The following is a 24,751-nucleotide window of genomic DNA, read 5'->3' on the forward strand; positions in this document are numbered from 1 at the left end:
CTCAACTTGACTCACCCGAGCTTGAGCTTTCAAAAGCTCTTGCTTGAGTTTTACATAGGACTCATCGCTCTTCTTCACTTCACTAGATAGCTCAATGTTAGTCTTAGTCAACCTCAGGCTTTCTTTGTAAAGATCATTGTAGGCTTTCTGCAAACTCTCTTCCTCCTCACTCTCGCTATTGCTCAAATACTCATTTTTCACTCTCTCATCTCCTAACTTAGACTCACTCACATGAGGATGCACAGAAGCTCCTAAAGCCATGACTTTACTATTTCCCCCACAATTTTCTTCTTCATCAGAGTCACTATCATCCCAAGTTTTGACATTATAGGATTTATTTTTCTGTTTGTTAGCACACTCTTGGGCAATATGACCAAACCCCATGCACTCGTAACACTGGGGACCCGTTGATTTGCTCTCTTTCCTCTCTTTACCCTTGGAAAACCTACCATTCTTATCTTTCGAATTAGGACCAAAGGTTTTTTTTTTTTTTTGAAAAAACTTTCCAAATTTTTTAACAAATAAAGCCATTTCCTCTTGGTCCAATTCATCGTCATCACTATCCGAGACCTTATAACTATCTTTAAAACTAGAAAAAGCCAAGGATTTTTTCTCGTTTTTGTTCTTATCTTTTTGAGGTCTGTATTGTGACAATTTAGTTTCAAAAGTTAAGAGGTGACCAACAATTTCCTCAACCTTCATGGAATCAAAATTAGGCATGCATTCAAAAACTTCAACTATTGTAATAAACCTCTCAGGTAATGAACGCATGATTTTCTTAATAATTTTTTCTTGAGAGATAGGCTCACCTAGGTTAAAGCTTGAGTTCACCACTTCACTCAACCTAGCATAAAACTCACCAAACATCTCATTATCTTTCATTCTGATCATCTCAAATTCAGTTATGATGCTTTGAAGTTTTTGTTGCCTCACCTGACTATTCCCCTCATGAGTAATGGCTAAAATATCCCATGCATCCTTAGCAATTTCGCAAGTGGAAATACGTTGAAATTCAGGCAAAGACACACAACCAAATATAGCATTAAGAGCACATGAATTATATGTTTCATTCTGATGATCACCGTTGGTCCATGACTCATAAGGCTTTCGAGCATTTTTACCATCCACGGTGGATGTAGGCTCGGTATAACCATTAACAATTGAGAGCCAGACTCGATTATTTTGAGACTTTAAATAAGCCTTCATCCTAGCTTTCCAATATGCATAATTAGACCCATCTAAAATAGGAGGTTTCGCAACAGCAGAGTTATGAAAATTAGGATTTTCCATAATAGCAAATTAGAAAAAAAAAAAGGATCCGCTCTAGGAATAAACCCTAATATTACGAGCAACCCGCTCTGATACCAATTGAAAAATCCTAGCTCGCCTAGGTATTTAAATATTTGCTATTTTTATCTTTTTAATAAAACAATCCGCCAATCGATAAATAAGCTAATCACACGAACGAGAAGCAATAAAAAGATGAACACCAAGATATACGTGGAAAACCCTAAACGGGAAAAAAACCACGGGAAGGAATCAAACACTATAAAACATTGTGCGGTTACAAGTAATAATCCTACCCTACGATTCTGAATCCTCACAAATCGCCATAAGACTTACTTGCCGAATCCACGTTTACCACACCCAGTGCTTGACCGCTGCTGCCTTGAATGCACAAGCCTTCCGTTTGCCTTCCGGAATCCACCGAAGGACTTTCTAACTTTGTTGGAATAAAGTTGTAAAATGCTTCCACATTCCACCAGTTAATTAGCCATTCCAAGATAGCACATCACGTTCTCGTAGTCAATTTGCGAAACCAAGATTAAAGGAGAACATGTTTCTGGATTAATTTTGGACACCCACGCAATATCCCTTGACTGCCGTATCTCTTTTGTATCGATCAGAGAAATAATAATTTGAACCATGTATTTATGAGCCCAGTGGATGGACCAACTTTACCCTTGAAATTGCCTTTCCAAATATGGCTCCTATATGCCGAAATTCTCTTGCCTTGATCTTCTCGATTGTCTTCCACTCTCATTACCTAAAGACTCAACCTATCAAATACAAAAGATTTGATTTCCTTCCACTCCCTAAATAGACACTCTAGAAACAAAAATAAATAAAATACAACTCGATAAATGGGGATACAAATAAATATGTGTTTTTGTCTTGGAATTTGCCAACATAAAGAGACCGTGGCTTGTGGTTCTAACACATGTTATTAATGTCACAAGTGTCACTATGTATAAGCTCTAATAAACTTGTGTCTCTAACAACTGATTTTATTCGGTAAGTTTAGCTTGTACGCACACTTGGCATTTTTTCTTAAAATTAACTACAGATTTCGGAATGAGTTCGAAACTCATAATCCTTTTAATAGTTTTCAAATTTACATGCCCAAGTCTGCCATGCCAAGTATCACAACATTCAACATTAGAAACTGAAGAATTTATAGGCAAAGAACAAGCAATTTTATTCGAATCAAAATTCATAATATTAAGACTAAACAAACCATCAACTAAATAACATTTACCAACAAAACTACCATTCTTAGTAATCACAACTTTATTTGACCCCAAAACAACCTTAAAACTATGACAAGCTAATAAAGAAGCGCTAACTAAATTTTTCTTAATGTCTGGAACATGCAAGACTCCATCACGTTTCCTTCTCCTTGTACCTTGGCCATGCTCTCATTTCTCATGCTTATAGTTCTTTTTCCTAATTCCTGATAATAAGATAAAAAAATATTTTTATCAGCACACACATGAACGTTAGCACCCGAGTCTATAAACCAATCGTTTGAGTTTAAAACAACATTTAACTCAGGGCTACTAACAAAATACCTGTTAGCAGGGATAGAGGAGCTGGCCCCCACGGTGACGACATTAGCTTGTGGTCTAGGAGCTACAGTATTTCCACGAGGCTTAGGAGTTTGGCATTTTCAATAGTAACAATCCTTGACTTTGTGATTAGTATTCCCACACACCCAACAAGGCACTACCTTTCCCTGAATAATATTTTTGCCTTTTGGTTTATTATTATTGTTGTTGTGGCTCACAAACTTTTCAGTAGAATTAAAACTTTGATGCTTAGGCTTATGAGGATTTTCTACAAAGAGAGCCTTAGCCCGAACCTCTGAATCAGGAATTTCAACTTATTTTTTACGACGCTTCTCCTCAATATTTAGAGACACTAAAAGCTCATCAAAAGTATAGACATCGTATTTTTGTTTTAGCTCTCTAGAAAATTGAGACCACAAGGGAGGCAATTTTTTAATGAGGCAAGCAACAAGAAAAGTATTAGTTAAATCCATGCCTTTCCTCCTAAGGTCATAGATTAAATTTTGAAATTCATGGGCCTGCTCCATCACTGACAATGCACTCAAGATCCTACCATGACACAAATAATCTTTCTCATCAAAACCATCATCATCGGTAGGTTTTTCCGACTCCTTGCTAGTTTTAGATTTTTCCAAGGAGGTTGACTCCTTGCCAGTTTTGACAAATTTTATAGCTTGAGAAACTCCACTTTTTTCAGAAAATTTTTCTTTTCCTTTTGAAACCAAACCCTTGTGGATCACAGAATATAGACCCAAAGTGGTAAGCCAAAATTTCATTTGTCTTTACCAACATCTGAAATTTTGACGATTGAACTTCTCGGACTTGCTAGAACTCGACTCGTCAAATGCCATTTGTTTTTTCAAAACAGAGCCACTCAATAGTGAAGCACGTATAACTCTAACAGAAAATCCTAACAACTATCCTACCTTAGATTGTTGGGAAAATTATATGATTAGGATATTTCTGCTAGATAAATTAAATGCCTAAACAAGAATAATAATAAACCAAGTAACGCAAATAAATATTATTAGAGAAAAGACAAGAATAGCTTGTGGGGTGGTTGAGGCACGAGATGGCGCCCTCCTAAGGAAGGATACACCCCCTTTCTGCATGGAGTTGGACGGCGTTCTTTTCCCAAGATACAACGATTTTCAAGTTCTCTTCGGTGCAGCGAATCAAACTCACGAAACGTATAATTTTCCGACACTCGAAATCCAAATAAAATGTTGTACCAAATATCTGGGATAAATGATGGACGAATATATATATGATCGAAGAGGAAGTAGTAGTATGGAAAGGTAGGAAGAGCACTGTGAAATGTAGTAGAGCAAGAGAGAGAGATTTATAGCACTATTATGCGTTTCTTTTCCAAAGAGCAAAAGTCTCTGAGGATTGGTTGTGGAAAAGCCAACTGATAGGTGTTAGATTTATATACAATATATGCAACCAACTACTCTGATATTTTGGTTAAGTATAAAGTGGCTTGTATGCCAACTGAAAGTAACGTTTGTGGTCTCAATTTCTAGGAGGAAAATTAGGAGACTTAGTCATGAAAGTAAGGCGTGCATGTGTGCATCCGTGCCAGACATTAGTTACGCACACACGCACGCCTTACCTTCGCTTGCTCACCACTATTGTGACTTATATGAGATAAATAATACATCAATCAGTTGACAAATATAAGCAAATATTTTTTTGCAAAATATTAAATTAAAACAACAAAGTTTCCACGGCATGAACCATGACACATATATTAATTAATTTTGGCAATTGAAAGTGATCGAAGAAGGATAACATACTATAAACAAGGACGCTTGCAACATACAGTACTCAAAAGCAAAAGGCATGAACCATGCATGTTCTTCCTCTTCCTTTTGCAAGTGCTTGTCATGATACCCACTGTCCATCTCTCTTAAGAGGAATTGTTGCCTCTAGAAAATATAAAATAGTTAGGAATTGGAACTTCAACAGCATGATCCACACATTTCCTGCCATGCAATTTGTGACTACAAGAAGAAATGAAGATCTCCCGAACTTTATGTTATATCAAGAGAATATATAGGTTTCCATATCTATCAAAGAGTTATGAGACAAAGCCCAAAGGGTAGCTGATGCTCATTTCTATTAAAAAGGTGTCCGGAAGTGCTGAATTTATGAATTGCAGATTCCAAAGAAACACACAATTACATCAAGTCTAAACCAGAATATTGCTATAGCTGTAAGTAGCTTTACAAATTGATTGGAACTCCTTAGATTGCTCAGAGTCCTGGGATTCACTTCTAGGAGAAAAGGAGTGTTGGTGATCATATAGACTGATATTTATGCCACTGCAAGTATATCCTAAGGTAATTTCAAGGCTTAGGAAACAATAATAAGTTTCCATCATTAACTGAAAGAAAACAAAACAAATGATTGCATATTCCCAAAGTATATGGCCTAAACTTTTTTCCTACTGTTTCTCTACGTTGATATTAATAATTTGAGTACCAGAATTCTTACAAGTCGTCAATAAGATGTAAGGGTGACCCCAAAAATCAAAGTCAAAGCATAAGTATCTGCTTTAACACTCATTATAGCTATGGATCATGGATAGCTAAAGATAGAACTTCTTCTCTTCCTGTTATTGAAATATATCTAGAACTTGGAAGTAACTTTTCTGAAGGAGATCTTAGACTTGCATAAAATGGGAAGTGGAGGATAATTGTCATGCCAATGCACCATGCGTTCTCATGGAATCCGTGGCAAAATGCCATTTTGTTTTAAAGAAAAATCTAACAAAATCTGAGAAAGAAACCAAAAGAGAGATAAATTAATTCATTCTGAAATCAATTAATGTCGTTGAGATGTAACATTTTTATATCAAATCGGTTATTTGGGCAAAGCATTTGAATTTACAAAGCACTAACCAAATTTAAAGGCAAAGAACAGATAGGAAGTGCTTGGTATCTCACATCTAGGTAGATAGGGATCAAACAATGACCAGAATATCTCTGAGAGGATTGCCATGATCTATTTGGTCACAGTCCACAAAAATTTACTAAGACGCGTTAGCAAAAATAATTGCCCGACATTTTCCTGCAGGTTGGAGAGATCCTTAAACGATAGTGCTCTCCTCTCTAAAATTTCACTCCTTGTCAATTTCCTAAAAGACATATATATTGAAAGGGCCAACAATACGGTAAGTGCTCAATATGTATTTGTTAACATTCAGCATTTAGTCAGTGAGCTTGTGGACTTCGCTACATGTATGACTGAGCCTTTTTTTATATATCTATAGCATTGACATTCTGTCAGTGAACAATCCAAAAAACAGCTTACAGAATTATGAAGGAGAAAACATTTTCACCCTTCCGATGGAAGATATTTTACTTGAAAAATATTTTAACTTCACTTTTGTCATTTTGTGCAACCAAACAACGGCAGATAGGTGGAATATTTACCCAAAAATATTTTACTTCGAAACAAATGGAACCTAATTCTCTCCAAATAGAATACATCGGTAAACTATTTGGCATTCTTCTTTTCTTTTCTTTTTTTATTAATGATATGTTTTCTATATATCTTTATTGTTATATGTCCATCATATTTGTAAACCGTACGTGCCCGTTCATTACAATGGCATTTGGAATTTGACCACGATTCAATTGTGCTATTTTTGTTCCTCTTTTTTTTCCAAGTTGGATATGCATTCTGTATGTTCCAAGTTTCAAACATCCACTTTGTATATTCCCTGAACTTTTCTCACGAATTGACAGGTGGAATAAATGGAAGGGCAATAGAAGCAATTCATCAAACACCTTATGTGCAATCAGTATTTGTCGAACTTCTGAGCATTATATTTAACATATACGCAAGAAAAGCTTCAACGTAGATTCACTATGAGAGAGAGAGAGAGAGAGCAATACACATTTTTTCAGAAACTTACCAATGGATTCTACGTGAACTTTTAATTTGGAAACCAAGAGTCTGGATGACTGGCAATTTCTTCCCCATAATTCAGTCTTGAAATTAGAACGGAGGAGAATCGAGAGGCTAATTCAAGGGAACTCTCGACTGTTGGAGAGTTGAGAGGAAGGAGGACATTCGAGAGGCTTCAAATGGTCTGGGGGAGTTGTGAGAGATGCAACACTTGTCCATGCTTGAAGAGAACACGGTTCATTGAGGAATGTGGTTTTCAAGAGATTTTTATAGAGATGCAAAAGTTGGAATGTGGCGTTTCGAGTTTTCCGTGTTTCGGGAAGGTGTGGTATTGTTTCGAATTGGGGCTTGGTCAGTTATTTGAGGTTTTTTTGAGGGGTATTTTTGGAAGTGAAAAGTGCGGGAAACACTTTTGGTGCATCACGTTTTTATAAGTAGAGTAGATAGATATATGGAATAAATTAGAGTACTGAAAATGTAGTGGGAGTAAGTACTAACCAGAAAGAAGCATTAAAGAATATATATGATCTCCAACATAATTGAAGTTTGGAATTCGGAACCCCACTCCCGATATTCTATTCTAGGGAACTTGAGGAGCGAATGCATGTGTGTTTACGGGAATCGAATCTTGTCCATTTGCATGAGAGTATAAGGGAGGCACCAACTGCACTCCAGTCCACTCGGTAAATTTTCTTTCTTGATTCATTTAATATTTGCAGTTTTCTAATTTTGGCCAACAAAGGCACTCTCGCATCATGCTGGATTATCTTTGTTCGATAATTTGTTGGTTTCGGATAACAACGTACGTAATCTCAAAACAAGATAGTTATTTCACAATAGAGGAATGGGTTCAAGTCTAAGAGGTACAAAATTAAGGGGCTGGACCGTCTTGTTTAGACCACGTTGATGTTCTAAACAAGGTCTACAAATGAACAGCTTTGATTGTCAAAGTCAACCAAAAAGGAACCACAATAGGCATGACCGTTTAATGGACTTGAGAGTATCCATATCCAAGTGCAAGATATGAGAGCCCAATTAATCCAGCATTCCATACAGTAATTAATTTAATTTGAGATTAAATTATTTACATCGCTAGTGCATGTAAATATTTGTTTTCTCCAAATCTATTACATTGTGTTACGTCGCCATATTTTATTAATTAGGACTATTGTTTTGACGATATAGAGCAATGCAGTTAATTTGGAGAAAACAAATATTTGCTTCGCCGGTGTATATAATTTATTCTCAATTAATTTAGAGTTCAACTCGATAGCATACTGCTGAAAACAAAGTTACCATAAGTAGAGGAAGGACACATATTAATTAAATTAAGTTACTGAGAATTTAGAAACAAAACAAATTTAGGAGTACAATTGCTGGCTAAATATCCCTTTGACTCTACCGAAAAATTCACCTTGGTCCTTCTTGTTCCAATTCGGACAATCCTAACCTTGGATTTAGAGTTACGTTTCCATGTGATCCCTCTATTGGCTTCCGTTTACTTTTTGGATTCAAAATAAGCATTTGCACAAAACGTGACCAGATGGGATTCTGCATCAAGCACTTGTGCCTGGCATTAGAAGAGATGAGATTATGCAACAGTGGCCACGCTTTGTGAACATGCTTATTTTTTAACATAATTAGGCTAGGAGAGAGACACATTTCTGCTTGACCAAAAAAAAAGAGACACATTTCCAAATAAACTATATTCTTGATCTACATTACCGATTATAGAATTCCTACCGGAGATGCGCTCTAATTAAACAATTTCATATATCAAAATTTGGAATATCTAGCTATGTCATACGTGCTTTGACTTTCAAAATAGCTTAAGCTCACGCTATAATTCAGTTTGGTTGTAATTTCGTCTACAAACGTTTTTTTTTTATCATTTGTTGACTACTTGTCAACTTCTTTGTTCCGGGTTCATGATTGGCATATGATTGTCAAGGGTTTGGGTGAGTGTCAACATAGTTGGGATGCTTTCTCCTTATTGTGATGCTTTTCTCACGCGTTTGCCTTTAATCTTTGTAATTGTTTTTCAAAGATTAATGAAATTCTTTTCGCCTTTAAAAATAAAAAATAAATAGAGGGTCCAAGTGAAGTACACTACGTACAACAGTTCGAGATCGAGATCGTGAGAGAGATGGCAAGCTTGCAACAAACTAGTGGATCGAGGAAGCCACCGCATTACAGCTGTTGATGTGAAGAAGGAAACTCAAACCAACAACACCCTTGAAAGCTTTGATATTTTGAAAATCAAAAGCACAATGTCTTCTCTCTTATTTAGAATCCGTCGCTAGTTTTTTTTTTTTTTCCACATCGAAAGTCAGTTTTATCAATTGTAAACTTGTAGTTAGTGAGGTTTGAACTATAATCAAATGATGAGAGTACATATTCCCTAGTCCCTACCACTAGGCTACCATTCCACTTGCAATCCGTCAACAAATTTCCAAATAATCTGTATTCTCTGCGTTACCGATTATAGAATTCCTATTGGAGATGCTCTAATTAAACAATGTCATATATCAAGATTTGGAATAACTATGTCATACATGCTTTCACTTTCAAAACACCTTAAGCTCGTGCTAGCTAGAAGAAGAAGGGTACAAGTGAAGTACACTACGTACGTACAAGAGTTGCGCAGAGAGAGAGAGAGAGATGGCAAGCTTACAAACAAACTAGTGGAGGAAGCAACCACATCTCATTGGTTGATGTGAAGATGAAGACTCCAACCAACAACACCCTTGAAGGCTTTGATATTGAACATCAGAAGCACCAGGTCCACTCTCTCAATTAGAATCCCTCCTTAGTGTTTTTTTTTTTCCCCTCGGGAAAAGTGATCAGTTGTGTCAATTGCAGTTAGTGAGGTTTGCAATCAAATGATGGGAGTAAATGCTCCCTACCGTTAGGCTACCACTTCACTTGCAATCTGTCCCTAAATCTTGGTTAATTTCATGGACTTTAATTAATTGCTCTCATGTTTTCCGTAAGTCCTTAAACTGAATTATGCTTTTTCTTGTATTGTTTTCGTTAACGATTAATTAGAAACCTGGATGGAGAAAGTTTATGGCATATGTCGGGCCTGGTTTCCTTGTGTCATTGGCTTATCTTGACCCTGCCAATTGTACGTATACCTCTATTTCCATCTCTTTATTTCTCTTTGTGCTTCAATCGTTTCACCCTTTGTGCAACAAAAATACTATGGGTACACCTGCATGCATGGGATCATTAGTGTAGTGTAGGACAATCTGGTGTATATTTCGTGTACATCAAATTGTTGAAAATTAAGTAAGCTTGATTTAGGAATGAATAACATGTATTTCTACTGTTGGTTTGGAGGATTTTGTGATAAGCCTCCTATGTTGACTATGTAGCTAGTTACATGATTGCATTTGTGATATGAGTTGGAGATTCAGACTGGTCCAAATCTCTAACTCCTTCTCTATCTTGTATCCTATGTATATTTGATATATAGTTGTGTTTGTATAGAGAAATATGTGTGAAGTGAAAGAGTGAAGAAAGGGAGAGACGATAGAAAGGGGGGCTAGGGGCTCCCCCACCATCAATGGATGTGAGAAATAGAGTTGTGAGTGTGAGAGGTGTAATTTTGTTAATGCATTTGTGTTAGAAATCAATAAAAGTTGAGTTTGTTTAGTGCATGAATTTGTACCGCTTTCCAACAGTGGTATCAGAGCGAGCCAAGCAATCCTTGACGAAGAAACTCTGAGACGAGGAGGATGGGAGATTTTGAATGTCGGAGAGACGGGCCAAAAAAACAAAAGAATTAAAGCCCAGAGGAGCAGAAAACGGAAGCTCTGCACAAAATTGCCCGAAAACGAAGGTAGTCAAATCCAAATTCTGATGACACCAATGCGAAGCTCTAGTCTATAGGAGTTCAACGACGTGAACGGTGCAAAGATCAGTGCACAGAGGTGCACACCCGGGTTGCCGGAAGGAGAGCTCCAATGCTCTATTTCTTCTCCATGAACTGTCGGCGGAGGAAAAAGGAAAAAGAAGCTGGGAAAAAAAAAAGGAAGAGAAAGAAGACGAATCAGAGGATGGTGCGCACGAGGAAAGGAGGAAAGAAGAAGTAAAAAAAGAAGCAGAATGCGCCAGCCATCAATTATTGGTGCAGAGTCATCAAGGCCAGCCATCAATTACGCATCAATGCTCCCGTTCCATTTTCTCTCTAAACTTTTTTTAAAAAAAAAGTAATTTTAAATTTAAATATAACGAAAATAAAAAATAATTTTTTTATTTTTTTACACCGTTTAAAATATTTCAATGACATCTATCAAATAAGATCCATATTAGTAGAAAAATTATTTGCGTAAATATATAATTTTTGATCTTGAAATTACCTTCATTTTTTTTTAAAATGTTTTAAAAGCAAGTGGAACACCCCCTTATTACCCCCTCAAAGAAAAATTATCCGGTGTGGGAGGCACCTATGAGGGTATGGTGCAACCGTATGTATGAACATTACTATACGGATGAATAGTACCGCATGAGGAGTTGACGAGAAAATCAATCTCCAAGCGATTTGAAGATGAACTTTTGGCGACCATTTAAAGGCCAAAAGTGACAAGAATTTGACGGAGTAGACGAGACAATATGATCACGGCCAGATGAGAAAGAGACGGAGATGATGTTTTGGCTACCCATAGCCACGTGACGGTGCGATTTGTTTTGGCTACCCATAGCCACGTGACGGAGCAAAATCGCACGTGATTTTGCCAATATATGACGAGAGATTTTGGGCACTCCATGCCTAAAATAAAAGAGGACGAACAAGAACTGACGAGATGAGACGAGACGTGATGACGAGATAATGACACGCGAAGGTAAATTTTTGGCCAAACACGACAAACGAGATGTGATCGATCAGATGAGAAGCACTAAACCAGACAAGTTTGTGACGAGAACAAGTATGAGAATACGAGACATAGACGAGAGGAGCCCCCCAAGCTTGAGTGACGGAGGAGAAATACCAAAATAAGACGAGATTTCGGTAAGACGGGCGAGAGAATCACGACCAATTCGTGATTGGAAACCAATATAGACGAGATGACGAGGATTGACCCGCCAAGCGGTTCAAGCTATGTTCGGACCAAAGTTTGACATGTGGAACAAGGAGCGACGTACTCCTTGTATGACGAGATCAACCAACAAAGTGGTTGAAGAGGCTCAAGGAGAGGGAGCCAAGACGAACAATAGACGGTTGTTCCTATAGAAGAAAATTTTAACAACAGACAGTTGTCCAGCGAGACAAGGTGTCGAGACAATGAGACGGATGCCCTGCACAAGAGAATCAAGCTTAAGGGGGATGTTGAAAAGTTAGCTTGATTTAGGAATGAATAACATGTGTTTCTGTTGGAAATTGACTAGAATTCCTAAATTGACTAGGATTCCTATTCCTATTCGGTTTAGGTTTATTTAGTGTTTTCCTATAAATAGGGACCTTGAGGGTTCCTAGGGTTATGGTCTTTTGTTCAATGGCTTAGATATTAGGGTTTTGTTTATGCTCTTAGGGTTCCACCAAGGGTTTGTGTCTCTCTTTTGGGTTCCACCAGAGATTTGTCCCTAGATATCTGTTTGGTGCTTCAAGTAGAGTTACGGGTATAGCCGGCTCTTTGTTTCTCTTCCCATTTATAGTGAATCCTCTTGCTCTTTTTCCCGTGGAGTACGTTCTTGCTTTATGCTTGAACGAAACCACGTATATCCTTGTGTTCTTGTTTATCGCTTGTTGATTTATTATATTCTCAATTTCGTGTTCGGCACAACAAACTGGTATCAGAGCTCCGGGTTTCAATCCGAGGCTTTTGTTTTCCGCTGTGTATTGTGCAATTGATGATCGTTTCAATGGCGACTCGTTTCGAAATTGCGAAGTTCGATGGGCAGAGCACTAGCTTCAGTTTATGGCGTATTAAGATGAAGGCTTTGCTTGTTCAACAAGGATTACACAAGACTTTGTTGGGAAAATCGAAGAAGCCTGCTGATATGCAGGATAATGTGTTTAAGGATCTCGAAGCGAAGGCGCTCAGTTCGATTCAGTTGTGTTTAGCCGATGATGTGCTTCGCGAGGTCGGGGAGGAGGATACTACTGCCTGTATTTGGTTGAAGTTGGAAAACATTACGAAGTCTCTTACCAACCGGTTGTATTTGAAGCAGCGCCTTTATACGTTTCGTATGAGGGAAGGTACGCCCGTAAAAGACCATCTAGATGAGTTAAATCGAATTATTATGGATTTAAAAAATATTGATGTTGTGATTGATGATGAAGATCAAGCCCTTATTGAGTTATGTTCTTTGCCTGCATCTTATGAGCATTTTGTTACTACCCTACTTTACGGAAGGGATACGATTTCCATGGAGGACGTTAAGTCTAGTTTGTATTCAAAAGAATTGAGGAAAAAAGTATCCGGTGAGGATGGTGATTTTGATGCTCAGGGTTTGATGGTGCAAGGAAGAACTTCTGAGAGGGATTATGGCAGTAGAGGGGTTTCTGGCTCTCGTTCCACAAATCAGGAAGTAAAGTGTTTTTACTGTAGAAAATACGGGCACATGGTGAGAAATTGTCCTAGCTAGGTTGAAAAATAAGGATAATTTTGAAGAGAAGGTTGTTGCTGGTATTGTTGAAGAAGATTCCGACGATTCACTTATGGTTCTTTCTGTGAGTGTCGGTGATATCTGTTTGAATACCGAATGGATTCTGGACTCTGAATGTTCTTACCACATGTGTCCGAATAAAGATTGGTTCGATACTTATGAATCTGTCAGTTGTGGTACAGTTCTTATGGGGAATAACATGCCCTGTAGAATTGTTGGGATTGGAACAGTTAAAGTCAGAATGCATGATGGGTTTGTGAGGACGTTGTTTGGTGTTCGACATATACCAGATTTGAAGAGGAACCTTATCTCTTTGGGTACTCTTGACTCTTTGGGTTGGAAGCATACCGCTGAAGGTGGAGTCTTGAGGGTTTTGAAGGGTGCTCGTGTTTTGATGAAGGGTCGAAAATCGAATAACCTCTATGTGCTTGATGGTAGTACGATTGTGGGTGCTACATCTTTGGGTTCTTCATCGGTGAATTTGAGGTTGACTCAGTGTTGGGTTTTTAACTCTGTGGTAGAGTCGGTAATTAACTTCGTGTGGAGTTTGAGCAGATCTTTGAGTGCATTCGGGAGGGATGCGTTAGGTGGGAGGTGCCCGTTGGAAGATAGAGGCTCAATTTGGAGGCATGTGCGGCTGGGTTTCCTGAGTCGCGTTTACAAGGTCAAGCAGGTGTGCTTGAGCCTTGCTCGTTTGTGCCGTTGGTGATGGCCCCGTGGGGGGGCTTTTGGGGGAGATGAGCGATTAAAAGAGAGGATTGCCTATAGTGTTGAATTCGATGGAATTCAAGTCAAGGTGGAGATTTGTTGGAAATTGACTAGAATTTCTAAATTGACTAGGATTCCTATTCCTATTCGGTTTAGGTTTATTTAGTGTTTTCCAATAAGTAAGGACCTTGGGGGTTCCTAGGGTTATGGTCTTTTGTTCAAGGGCTTAGATATTAGGGTTTTGTTTATGCTCTTAGGGTTCCACCAAGGGTTTGTGTCTCCCTTTTGAGTTCCACCAGAGATTTGTCCCTAAATATCTGTTTGGTGCTTCAAGTAGAGTTACGGGTATAGCCGGCTCTTTGTTTCTCTCCCCGTTTATAGTGAATCCTCTTGCTCTTTTTCCCGTGGAGTACGTTCTTGCTTTGTTCTTGAACGGAACCACGTATATCCTTATGTTCTTGTTTATCGCTTGTTGATTTATTATATTCTCAATTTCGTGTTCGGCACAACAGTTTCTACTGTTGGTTTGGAGGCTTTGTGGATAAACCTCATATGTTGACTATGTAGCTAGTTACGTGATTGTATTTGTGATATGATCAGTTTGAGATTTAGTGTGATCCAAATCTCTGACTCTTTCCCTATCTTAATCCTATATATAATTGTGTTTTTATAGAGAAGTATGTTGGAAGTGAAAGAGAGAAAAGAAAGGGAGAGACGTAGGAAGAGGGAGCTAGCCCCTTTGGGGACTCCCCCACCACCAGTGGATGTGAGTGTGAGAAGTGTAATTTTGTAAATATATTTGTGTTAGAAATCAATAAAAGTTGAGTTTGTTTAGTGCATGAATTGTACCGCTTCCGCTTTCCAACACAAATGGTATACCCATAGTCGGGCTGTTCGTGCATTAACTTTCATTTTTCTGGTATGATGCCACAGTGGAAACTGACTTGCAAGCCGGAGCTAACGATGGATTTGAGGTAAACTATAAACATGAAAGTATAACAAAAACAATCTTAAAGTTTGTTATGTACAATAGAACTTATCAATTAATCACCATTTCAGCTACTCTGGGTGATTCTTATCGGGTTAATCTTTGCCCTCATAATTCAATCACTGGCCGCAAATCTTGGCGTAAGCACCGGTAAGATTTAAACTCATGAACTACTGCAAGCTACAATTAAGGAACAAAACGAGTACATTATATTGTACGTACAAATGTGAGTTCTTGTAGTATAAACAATTATCTAAGGAATAGCAAATATTGAAATAAGAGCTTCTGCTCGTAAGATTTATTAGCTACAGAGATTCTTCCATGATCAATATGCTGCAATCACAGTTTTACATTATACCATATTAGAATGTTAATCGCTAACTTATTTAAAAGATTAAGCTGTTAGAGCGGGGGGGGGGGGCAACTTTATTATGTATACCATCAACACGCCCCCTCACGTGTAGCTGAGCTCTTCTCCATAAGCGAGATAAACACGTGTAAATATTTTAACATTAGGTAGGCGGTAGGTTCAAATACAGAATCTATTGTCTACTCTGATAAAGGAAAAAGAAGAGAGAATTATACTATTGTTTGTGTCCTCTATACAGCTATATACTACATTACATAGAATCTACAAATCTCTATGATTAAGGCATATTGACTGAAGATCAGTGATTGTGGAGGGATCATAGGGCTCATAATCTCTTGATTCTTGTGATTTTCTTTGTAACGCTTCCTATGTTTGAAAGGTTAATAAAATCTTTTTCTGTTGGTAATAAAAAATCTCTTGTTTCCATGACAGAGTAATCTCTTGATTGCAGCATATAGATTATGGAAGATCTCTGTAGCTAATAAGATTTGTGAAAATATATATTGCCACTCTAAATAATGTCACTGCATCAACATTTTCTAAATTTCAAGAGATGCACGGCTTAGATCATTTTGACTTTGAAAGAAGGGAATACTCCTACCACATCACTCTAGTCGAAGAAATCGTTCTAAAGCTAGCTTAATTTGTTCGAACAGTACAGCTTGATATTATTTTTTTTAACATGATTAATTCAGCGATTTTCCTATTTCACGTATTTTTTTTTCAAATTTTAATTTCTTTTGTTTGTTTTGGTCCCAAGGAAAACACCTCTCGGAATTATGCAAGGTCGAGTACCCAGCATTTGTGAAGTATTGCATCTGGCTATTGGCAGAAGTAGCTGTTATAGCAGCAGATGTTCCAGAAGGTATGGAGCTAAACAGAAAAAATAACATTTTTTTTTTCAACGGATAGAAGAGATCACTTATATCGTCATATTAAGTACAAACTAAGCTAGCGCCAGTTGAGAAAAAATAATTTCTAAATAGGAGTTTTACATAGAAGAGTCGCCGCCCCATAAGGATGAGGAGATCTTGTAAAATCATCATAATTCAAAATCGTGACTATTAAATCCTTAAGACTAAGATTCGCTTTGTTTTGTTTGTATTGCTTACAGGGGCGCATTAAAATATTGTGGAGCCAAGATTTTTAGTTAGTAAAGTCAAAAACTACAATAATATCCAACTTATTTTTCTGAAGTGGTAATCAAAAGAACTGATTAAATTAGGAGGTTGATCAAAAGAGTGAATATGTACTACTCCCTCTGTCCCCTTTTTAAAGTTCAGTATTTCATTTTGAGTTGTTCCTTAATAAATGTCCATTTTGTAAAGTTAGTGGGTAAAAGTTGGTACATTTTCCATTTTGCTCCTAAAAATAGATTCCATTTTGAAAAGTTAGTGAGTAAAAGTGTAATAATGATGTCTCCATAGAGGGTAAATAAGAAAAGTGGAGGTAAAAGTTGATGTGAAAAGTGTAATGATGATGTTTTCTTAATATGTTGGAGTTACGAAGCAGGACATTTAAAAAGGGACGGAGAGAGTAATTTATATGATTTTGCTTTATAATTGATTAGGAGGACTTTTCATGTGTTGAAAACCGATACATCATAGTTATGCTATCAACTCTCAAGGAGTAGACACTGATGTATGATAGTTTGTACTGGATATGATCTTTGAACCAAGTTGGGACAATATTAGAATTTTTCGTAGTGTCAAAATAGCAATAACTGGTTAAAAATATAAAATATCCTAAAAATAAATCATGGTATGTGGGGTCATGTTGCCCCAGTTGTACCACAATGGCTCCACCCTTTGCCTGATAGTGACATCTTCAATTTTTTGAGGTGCGATGATTAGCGCTTTTATTTGAAATAATGAAAAGAACTTGAAATATAACATTATTTCAATTTTTGTCAATTTGTTTTTCTATAATGGACCTACCAAAAAATTAACATCTACTTAATTAATATAAATGTATATAACCATACAACTATACTATACAGTATGGCAAATACTATATAGCATTGCGGGAGTGTTTTTGTATGAAGTCTCCAGAGTGTGACTAGTGACATAACTTAAATTTTCTAAATATAAGCATACATTTGTGTTTTACATATTTTAAAATTCAATTGGTCCAAACTATAAGATAACTTAGAATTTAACAAAATCCTATTAGTTTTGGAGCAATCAGATCTATTCACCTATCAATGTTTATTTAATTTAACGATAATGATAAAAGAATCTTACGTCTATTTACATGTGTGTGTGTTGCGGTAAAAACTACATAAGTTCTTGAAATTTTTTTTATTTCATTTTCTTTCCAATGGTACGTCATGCATAGCACGGGTTCATTCTAGTATCTATATAATTCATGAATATATATCTCCTAATTTATGCAAACTTATTAAATAGTCTACATGTGGTAATTGTTTTTTTTTTTTTTTGTCTTGTTTATATATTTTTGGCAGTTATTGGAACAGCATTTGCCTTGAACATATTGTTTCACATACCAGTCTGGGCAGGAGTCCTTCTCACTGGTTTAAGCACTCTCCTTCTTATTGGCCTTCAGAGATATGGGGTATATATTCATATACCCTTGTACCATTTCTATATTCTTTATAAGTCATATATGTGTACCAATCGAGTAAAAACATAACAATTATATGGACAGACGTAACATATAAATAAATATCCGTGCCTAAAGGCAAATTGGAATATAACATAATCCAATGGTTGCAAAGTTAACAGAAAGTAATCTAAGAATTGTAAATGTTGCTATCGTTTATATGTCTATACATTTTTAACAAAAATCGCTCTGTTCTATAATATAGATGCAGTACGAAGAAAAATAACATTATGTTATGAACTATATGATCAATCATACACTTAACAACGCATATTTCTTTATGTTATATACATCCTGTAATTTTTTTTATTCACCGCTAATTGTCGATTTACTTTATTATAAATGGTTTCTTATTCGTTATTTTTTTTCTCCCTTTCTTTTCAAATATTGTCATTTTTAACTGGATGGAACAGGTGAGGAAGCTGGAATTTTTGGTAGCATTTATGGTGTTCACAATGGCAGCATGTTTCTTTGGGGAAATGAGTTATGTGAAGCCTCCAACTGATGGTTTGGTTAAGGGACTGTTTATTCCTAAGCTCAATGGCCAAACTGCCACCGGAGACGCCATTGCCTTACTTGGTTCCTTAATTATGCCGTAAGATTTTCTAAATATCCTTCCTGCAGTCACCCTAATTTTCTTGATCTAATAATTAGTACGAGTCCGGATCTTCTGCAGTCCAAGACTTTGACTGAATGAGACAATCCAGATCGGATCCGTACGTTAGTATAATCAATTGTTCGGAATGGCACATAAACTCTTACCGATATGAGTTTTTGAATGAATCCAAACCATTAATTGCAGCAAATGAACAATTTAGATGTGGACTGTCTTATTCAATCCAAAACTTGGACAAGAAAATATCCATTTTCAATTAGTATATAGTAGTAATGAGTTTAAATTCTTTCTGCCGGCAGTAGAAACCGTGGGTTTTCCGCTATTGCCATTGTGGGACCACGGTTAATTTCTACCACCGACGGAAAGAATTTGAACTATATACAAATATAACAAGTAGTTGTTCAACCGTCCATTTCTTTAAGGTATTTCTGAATTCCATCCCCCCCTTTTTTTTGTTTTGCAATAAGTGTTGGTAAATATTCTTGTTATTTTCTCAACAGGCATAACCTCTTTCTCCATTCAGCCCTTGTACTCTCCAGGAAGATACCCAATTCAGTCCGTGGCATAAAGGTAAGCCAACAATAGCCTTCACTTCCTTATCCTATCATATATTATATTTTTACTAGCAGATGCCCATGTTTAAAAGCACGTCAGAACATAACATACTTCCAACTTAAATAAATTACTACTCGCCCTACCCGACTTATGTAATTTGTATTTTTACTAGTAGATGCCTGTGTCGAATGGCTGTGAATGTTTCTTTCTTTGTATGCCTAGACATTTTCCACCCTATTTTAAAAGATAAACATAGAATTTGCTATCGATTTATATCCAGCCCAAACTTAATTGCTTTACATCCTAGGAGCTAAATATTGATGAATTGCATTGGCATTGGAATTGAATAGGGATGAGAAAAAAACCGTTAAACCACGAATCTAGTCCAAATTAATCCAAACTGAATAGTTTGGTTCAATTTCCAACCATTGGCATTGAAATTAAACAAAGAAATTAGATTAAGTAACTTGTCCATATCTCTGAAAAATAAAATGCTACCAACTCTTCTTATAACTTGTCCATAGCTATGAGAGACCAAACCATCTGTCACTCCATGCTGCAGGAAATTGATGCCTAAGCAGCATCAAGCACTATGAAAGCTCCATCATCAGCTGCCACAATCAATTCTGAGCCATCATTATCAGCACCATTTCATCTATGATTGTACCAGAACCGTAGGCCTAAATCCGCACCTCTTGGCTCCAAAAACTGCCACTTTGAAGACAGCTTTGAGATAGCTGCGACAGGCCACCATAGAGATGCAATGGTAGCAGAGCAATTAACAGCAAAACCAGAAGACAAAGGCCATGACTTCTTCCTGAACTAGGCCATCAGAGGAAAACTCAGAAGTCTAGATCTATCAGCAACTGCATTTTGGCAAGTCTTGGATCCACCCGTGGCCAACTCCATAGAATGGCTTCAGAGCATAGTCACAGCAGCAACAAGAGATAGTTGGGTTAGGCCATCAATGATTAGTCCACCATAATATTGAAGATCATAGGTAGGCTGTCACCAGCAGCAGCAATGGTATAAGCTGCAATAGGACTGAGACCGACAGAAACACAGACCCCTTTAGCCCAGACTATTTCAAAGATGATAACTTCTTATGGACAACATTCTTCAAATTTTGCTGAGAGTTAGCAATTTTTTGGAGAATTTTGTTTTGAGCTAGAGAATTCGCTGACTGCCAATTTATTGCCCCCACCAAGACTCCTACCGGACACAATCCAGAAAACCCCCCTACCACACGGGCCCAGGAGTCCTGAGATACACCACAGTCCACAATTCCATGACCACACATAACCCAGCCAGCCCACAGAACCTGATAGAAACTAAGCAGGCCAAAAGAACAAAGATCCAACAAACTCAAAACTTCAAAATATCCTTGGGCACAAATGCAGGAAACAAAAAAAAAAAAAAACACCACAACCCCAAACCACCAGACCAAAGCCAAGGTACCACAATGACCCCAAGGAAAGAGACAGGTCAAATCCAACCCCTTAACCTAAGACACATCCCAGACCAAGAGAAGAAAGACCAAACCCAAACCCCACCCCCAAAACACAGACATCAAAATAAGACAACCCAACCGAACCTGACTCAAACAAAGTAAACAAGAACTCCCAAGGCCCACTCAAGGACCAAATTCCAAAATAGTAAAGATCACCACCATCCCATGCTTAGTGACCTCGTACCCAAACTCAGACAGACAGCTTCTTCCAGTTTAGTTTCCTAATAGCACGTATGCTTCTCTTGAAATTATCTATAGAGTACTCCCTCAGATCATAGTTTGCCTTTACCCAAAAGGCAATCTTAATTTTATAGCATCCACCAAGTCTGCATAGTCAAAAGAAGTTTCTCTGAACACTAGCTGATTCCTAGCCAACCATATTGTCCATATGCATGCAAAGAAACACACCTCCCAACAGTTTTTCTCCACACTGTAATATTTATTTGCCATCCGCCAACATAATAACTCATAGATAGAAGAGGGGCACACCCATTCTTCCCCCAGCGTTGGAAAATCAAAGGCCAAACCTTTTTCCCTATTATATTGTTCAAAAGTGTTGATTAAAATTGAGCTGCAAGCTTAATTACGAGAAATTGTTAACATGAAATTCTTTAATTTTGCAGGATGCTTGTCGTTACTTCTTGATAGAGAGTGGTTTTGCATTGCTGGTGGCGTTTTTCATTAATGTTGCAGTGATCTCAGTAACAGCAACTATTTGTTCTGCTGAAGACGTCTCGGAACAATGCAATGACATCAATCTCAACTCTGCCTCTTTCCTTCTAAAGGTCTAAACTACCCTTCAATCTTCATATCTAACTTGTTAAAAAGTGCTAATAAAAAATGTGTTGAACTTAAGGTAGTGTTTACTTCAAACATCTGTCATTGTCCTTAGTGGTGCCAATGTAATGTGTAATTTCTTTAGATCGAACATGATTAAAGTTGGCCCACCCAATTGGTTTTTTTATATCTGTTCTGTTTTTAAACTTCAATTAGGGAGTATATTTTGTTGAGGTCCTATCTAAATAAAACTTTAAAAGCAAATCGTACTTCAATGTCATTGTGCTTATTTCCACAACTATAAAAAATATGGCCATATACTAATCTATCCCACTCTACTTAATCTAATAGTCAAGATTTCTCTCAAGTTAATTATATGGCTTTTACTGCAGTAGAAACTTAACCTTCTAATTTCTGATTTCCATAGTTTAACTTACTTCATACGTGTTATTACACATTAATTTGACAAATTTTAGAGGCATGAACTTCTACTTAGCTCCTACATAAAACAAATAAAGATGAAATAGACAAATTATTACTGATTCAAAGACACTAAATACTACTAATCTCTATATTGATAATTGCTTCATTCCCCCCACTTCACGCTTTTCTAGCTCGTATATACTGACAAATTAAAAACAAAAAATTGAATCAACTTTTTCATATCTCAACTTTCAGAACGTCCTGAGGAAATCAAGTTCAACCATTTATGCCATCGCATTACTAGCTTCAGGACAGAGCTCCACAATTACGTGCACGTACGCTGGACAATTTATCATGCAGGTAGTGAATGATATCTAATAATAGTTCATGGTTTGTGTAGCAGCTAATTATGAGCATCTAACTTCCTAGTTAGGAATTTAATGGGTATTCTTGCTGTGAAATCTTTAGGGTTTCTTGGATCTGAAAATGAAGAGATGGCAGAGGAACCTAATGACAAGGTCCATTTCCATTGCACCAAGTCTAATCGTCTCGCTTTTCGGCGGACCAGCGGCAGCTGGCAATCTAATCGTAATTTCAGCGGTAGCTTGTTGCTCCATAGTGCAGTTCTTTTCCAGTTTCAATTGTGTTGATTCAATTACTAACAACGAATTGCCATTTTTCTTTTCGATTGGATTTTGTTTTGGCAGATGATACTATCATTTGAACTTCCATTTTCTCTTATCCCACTCCTTAAATTCAGTAGCAGTGCCAGCAAGATGGGACCATACAAGAGCTCAATATATGTAAGCAACTAATTTTCTTGTTACTCTGCCAAAACTAGGGTTATTTTGTAATGTTCTGGTCTTAGACTTTGCTTATGTTTCTGCTTGTGATTTTTTTGGTTAAAAAACCTAACAAGGCTTTGAGAAATTGCTGTAAGAAGAAAATAATCTGGCCTAGGTCTAAGGACAAGGAATGAGATGGCCCTCAACAACCTTCGGCAGAAATGTCGAGGCCATGGCAATGGCAATTTGAGCAAACCTTTTGGATGTTCAAAAAACTGGGCCTTTTTGGATATTCGAAACAAATTTAGCTACAATATTTTGGAATCCTTTATTTTGGAATCCTTTTTGGATATTCGAAACAAATCACATCTAATTCTATATAAATTTTGGAATCCTTTATTTTTGGAAGCAATAACAAAAGAAGAAGAAGAAGAAGAGTTAAATAAAGTGAATGAACTAATAACATTTCACCGTTGTTTATTCAAAAACTTAACAATTAACATAAAAGAACTTTTTGGCATCTTCAAAAAAAAAAAAAACAAGGAATATCTACGTACATTGTATTATATGGTCCAAATTGACTCTGAGTTCAATCGAAAAACAGCAAGTAGCATGCATTATGTTCAATGGCTGATAGGATTCCTCAAATCCTCAAAATGGTAGTACCAAGTCTCTTTTCTTATTCTTAAGATTTATTCCTACAACGTGTGAAGCAATTCATTAAAAAACTATATTGGTTCCTCATTCAAAAAAATTTGTGAAATCAGCATAATCCGTTAACCTGACTAATGAAAGTTAATAGAAGGGAGGTTAGAGTACTATTGACTCAAAGCAAAGAACACATCAATGTTTTTCTTCAAAAACTTGGGAGAGGTATCCACAAAATTATACCTTCCTTTTTTTAGTTGACTTGTTTCATGGTTTTGTCAAAAAAAGATCAATTTTTTAATTTGTTTCCATGAGACAAGTTCAAAGGGTCGACTATTATAGTTACAATTTGAATAATAATCCGCAAAACAAGTCGAAATTTTAAAACCCACAACACAAATTTTAAACAAGACAGAAATAAACCAAGATTTTTAGCTTCTATTTGTTGTCCTCTGTATTTCAAATTTTGCCAATATTTTTTCTTTTTAAAAGTGATGTGGTCAAAATCTAGCAAAACTTCACTTAAAGCGAGAATCATGCATGCAAATTACCGAAATTAAACATTTGAAGACTGTGATTGCAGATTATCGTGATCTCGTGGATCTTGGGTCTAGGAATCATCGGCATAAACGTTTACTACCTCAGCACAGCATTCGTTGGGTGGATGATCCACAACAATATACCTAAAGCTGCAACTGTTTTTATCGCAATCCTAGTGTTTCCACTAATAGTCGTCTACATAGCCTCAGTGATATACTTAATGGTTCGCAAAGACAGGGTTGTAACATTCATCGACACAACAAAAAATGACCCGGCAGTTCTGGCCCCTATGGAAGACTCCGACCTTGTTCCTTACAGGGAGGATTTGGCTGATATCCCACTCCCTGAATAAGGGAATACTACTGCTAAGGCTGAAAGTGATGCCAGAAATTATCTTCTTTTCATGAAGCGTGAAGCCCTCAAATGAAATTATGGCCTCATTTGGTTCCGCAAGAAAGGAGACTTAAAACATCCGTTCTTGTTGGATCGAATTGAGGCAGGGAGTCTAGTTTGTACTTTATGTTGAATGTTGCTTAACGTTTCTGTATGAATCATTTCCACGTGTATAATAGATATCATGTATGTTTGTGTGCATAATCCATTAATTAAGTGCGGTTACTCATTAAACACCCTTTTGCTTTTAAAAAAATGGAAATTAAATGCACAAAGTGACTATCCTTCAAATTAAATCTAAAACATTGGCTTGGTCATCTGTTTCGTGATTGTTTGAGATAGAGGTTAGTATGGTGAGTTTTGGCCATTGAATTCTCACCCGTACACCAAACAATCAAACATAGAAAGAAAAAGTTAGAGAAAAAAGAAGGTTTGCC

The 24,751-nt window shown here is 36.9% G+C and overlaps 1 protein-coding gene and 1 long non-coding RNA gene across 3 annotated transcripts in view; both read left to right on the forward strand.

The window, feature by feature from the left end:
- Positions 1-24,548, forward strand: part of LOC131301958 (metal transporter Nramp7.2-like) — a 45,921-nt gene extending 21,373 nt beyond the window's left edge. The window contains exons 1-13 of one of the 2 annotated variants that reach the window (XM_058328487.1): positions 9,344-9,549; positions 9,816-9,894; positions 15,021-15,061; positions 15,147-15,225; positions 16,206-16,310; positions 17,910-18,019; positions 18,481-18,662; positions 19,184-19,253; positions 21,372-21,533; positions 22,204-22,308; positions 22,417-22,548; positions 22,656-22,751; positions 23,965-24,548. In XM_058328487.1, the coding sequence (XP_058184470.1) occupies positions 9,490-9,549; positions 9,816-9,894; positions 15,021-15,061; positions 15,147-15,225; positions 16,206-16,310; positions 17,910-18,019; positions 18,481-18,662; positions 19,184-19,253; positions 21,372-21,533; positions 22,204-22,308; positions 22,417-22,548; positions 22,656-22,751; positions 23,965-24,273 (1,530 nt within the window). In that variant the 5' untranslated portion in view covers positions 9,344-9,489 and the 3' untranslated portion in view covers positions 24,274-24,548. Of the gene's footprint in view, positions 1-9,343; positions 9,550-9,815; positions 9,895-15,020; positions 15,062-15,146; positions 15,226-16,205; positions 16,311-17,909; positions 18,020-18,480; positions 18,663-19,183; positions 19,254-21,371; positions 21,534-22,203; positions 22,309-22,416; positions 22,549-22,655; positions 22,752-23,964 lie in introns of those variants that run through there. The other variant, XM_058328486.1, reaches the window with a different exon arrangement.
- On the forward strand, positions 3,125-4,249 carry LOC131301960 (uncharacterized). Its single transcript, XR_009191484.1, has 2 exons — positions 3,125-3,447; positions 3,489-4,249. It is a non-coding gene; the product is annotated as an uncharacterized LOC131301960 (long non-coding RNA).
- Positions 24,549-24,751: the final 203 nt, after the last annotated feature.

The sequence above is a fragment of the Rhododendron vialii genome, chromosome 9a, assembly GCF_030253575.1.
Source record: "Rhododendron vialii isolate Sample 1 chromosome 9a, ASM3025357v1".
Taxonomy (NCBI): Eukaryota; Viridiplantae; Streptophyta; class Magnoliopsida; order Ericales; family Ericaceae; genus Rhododendron; species Rhododendron vialii.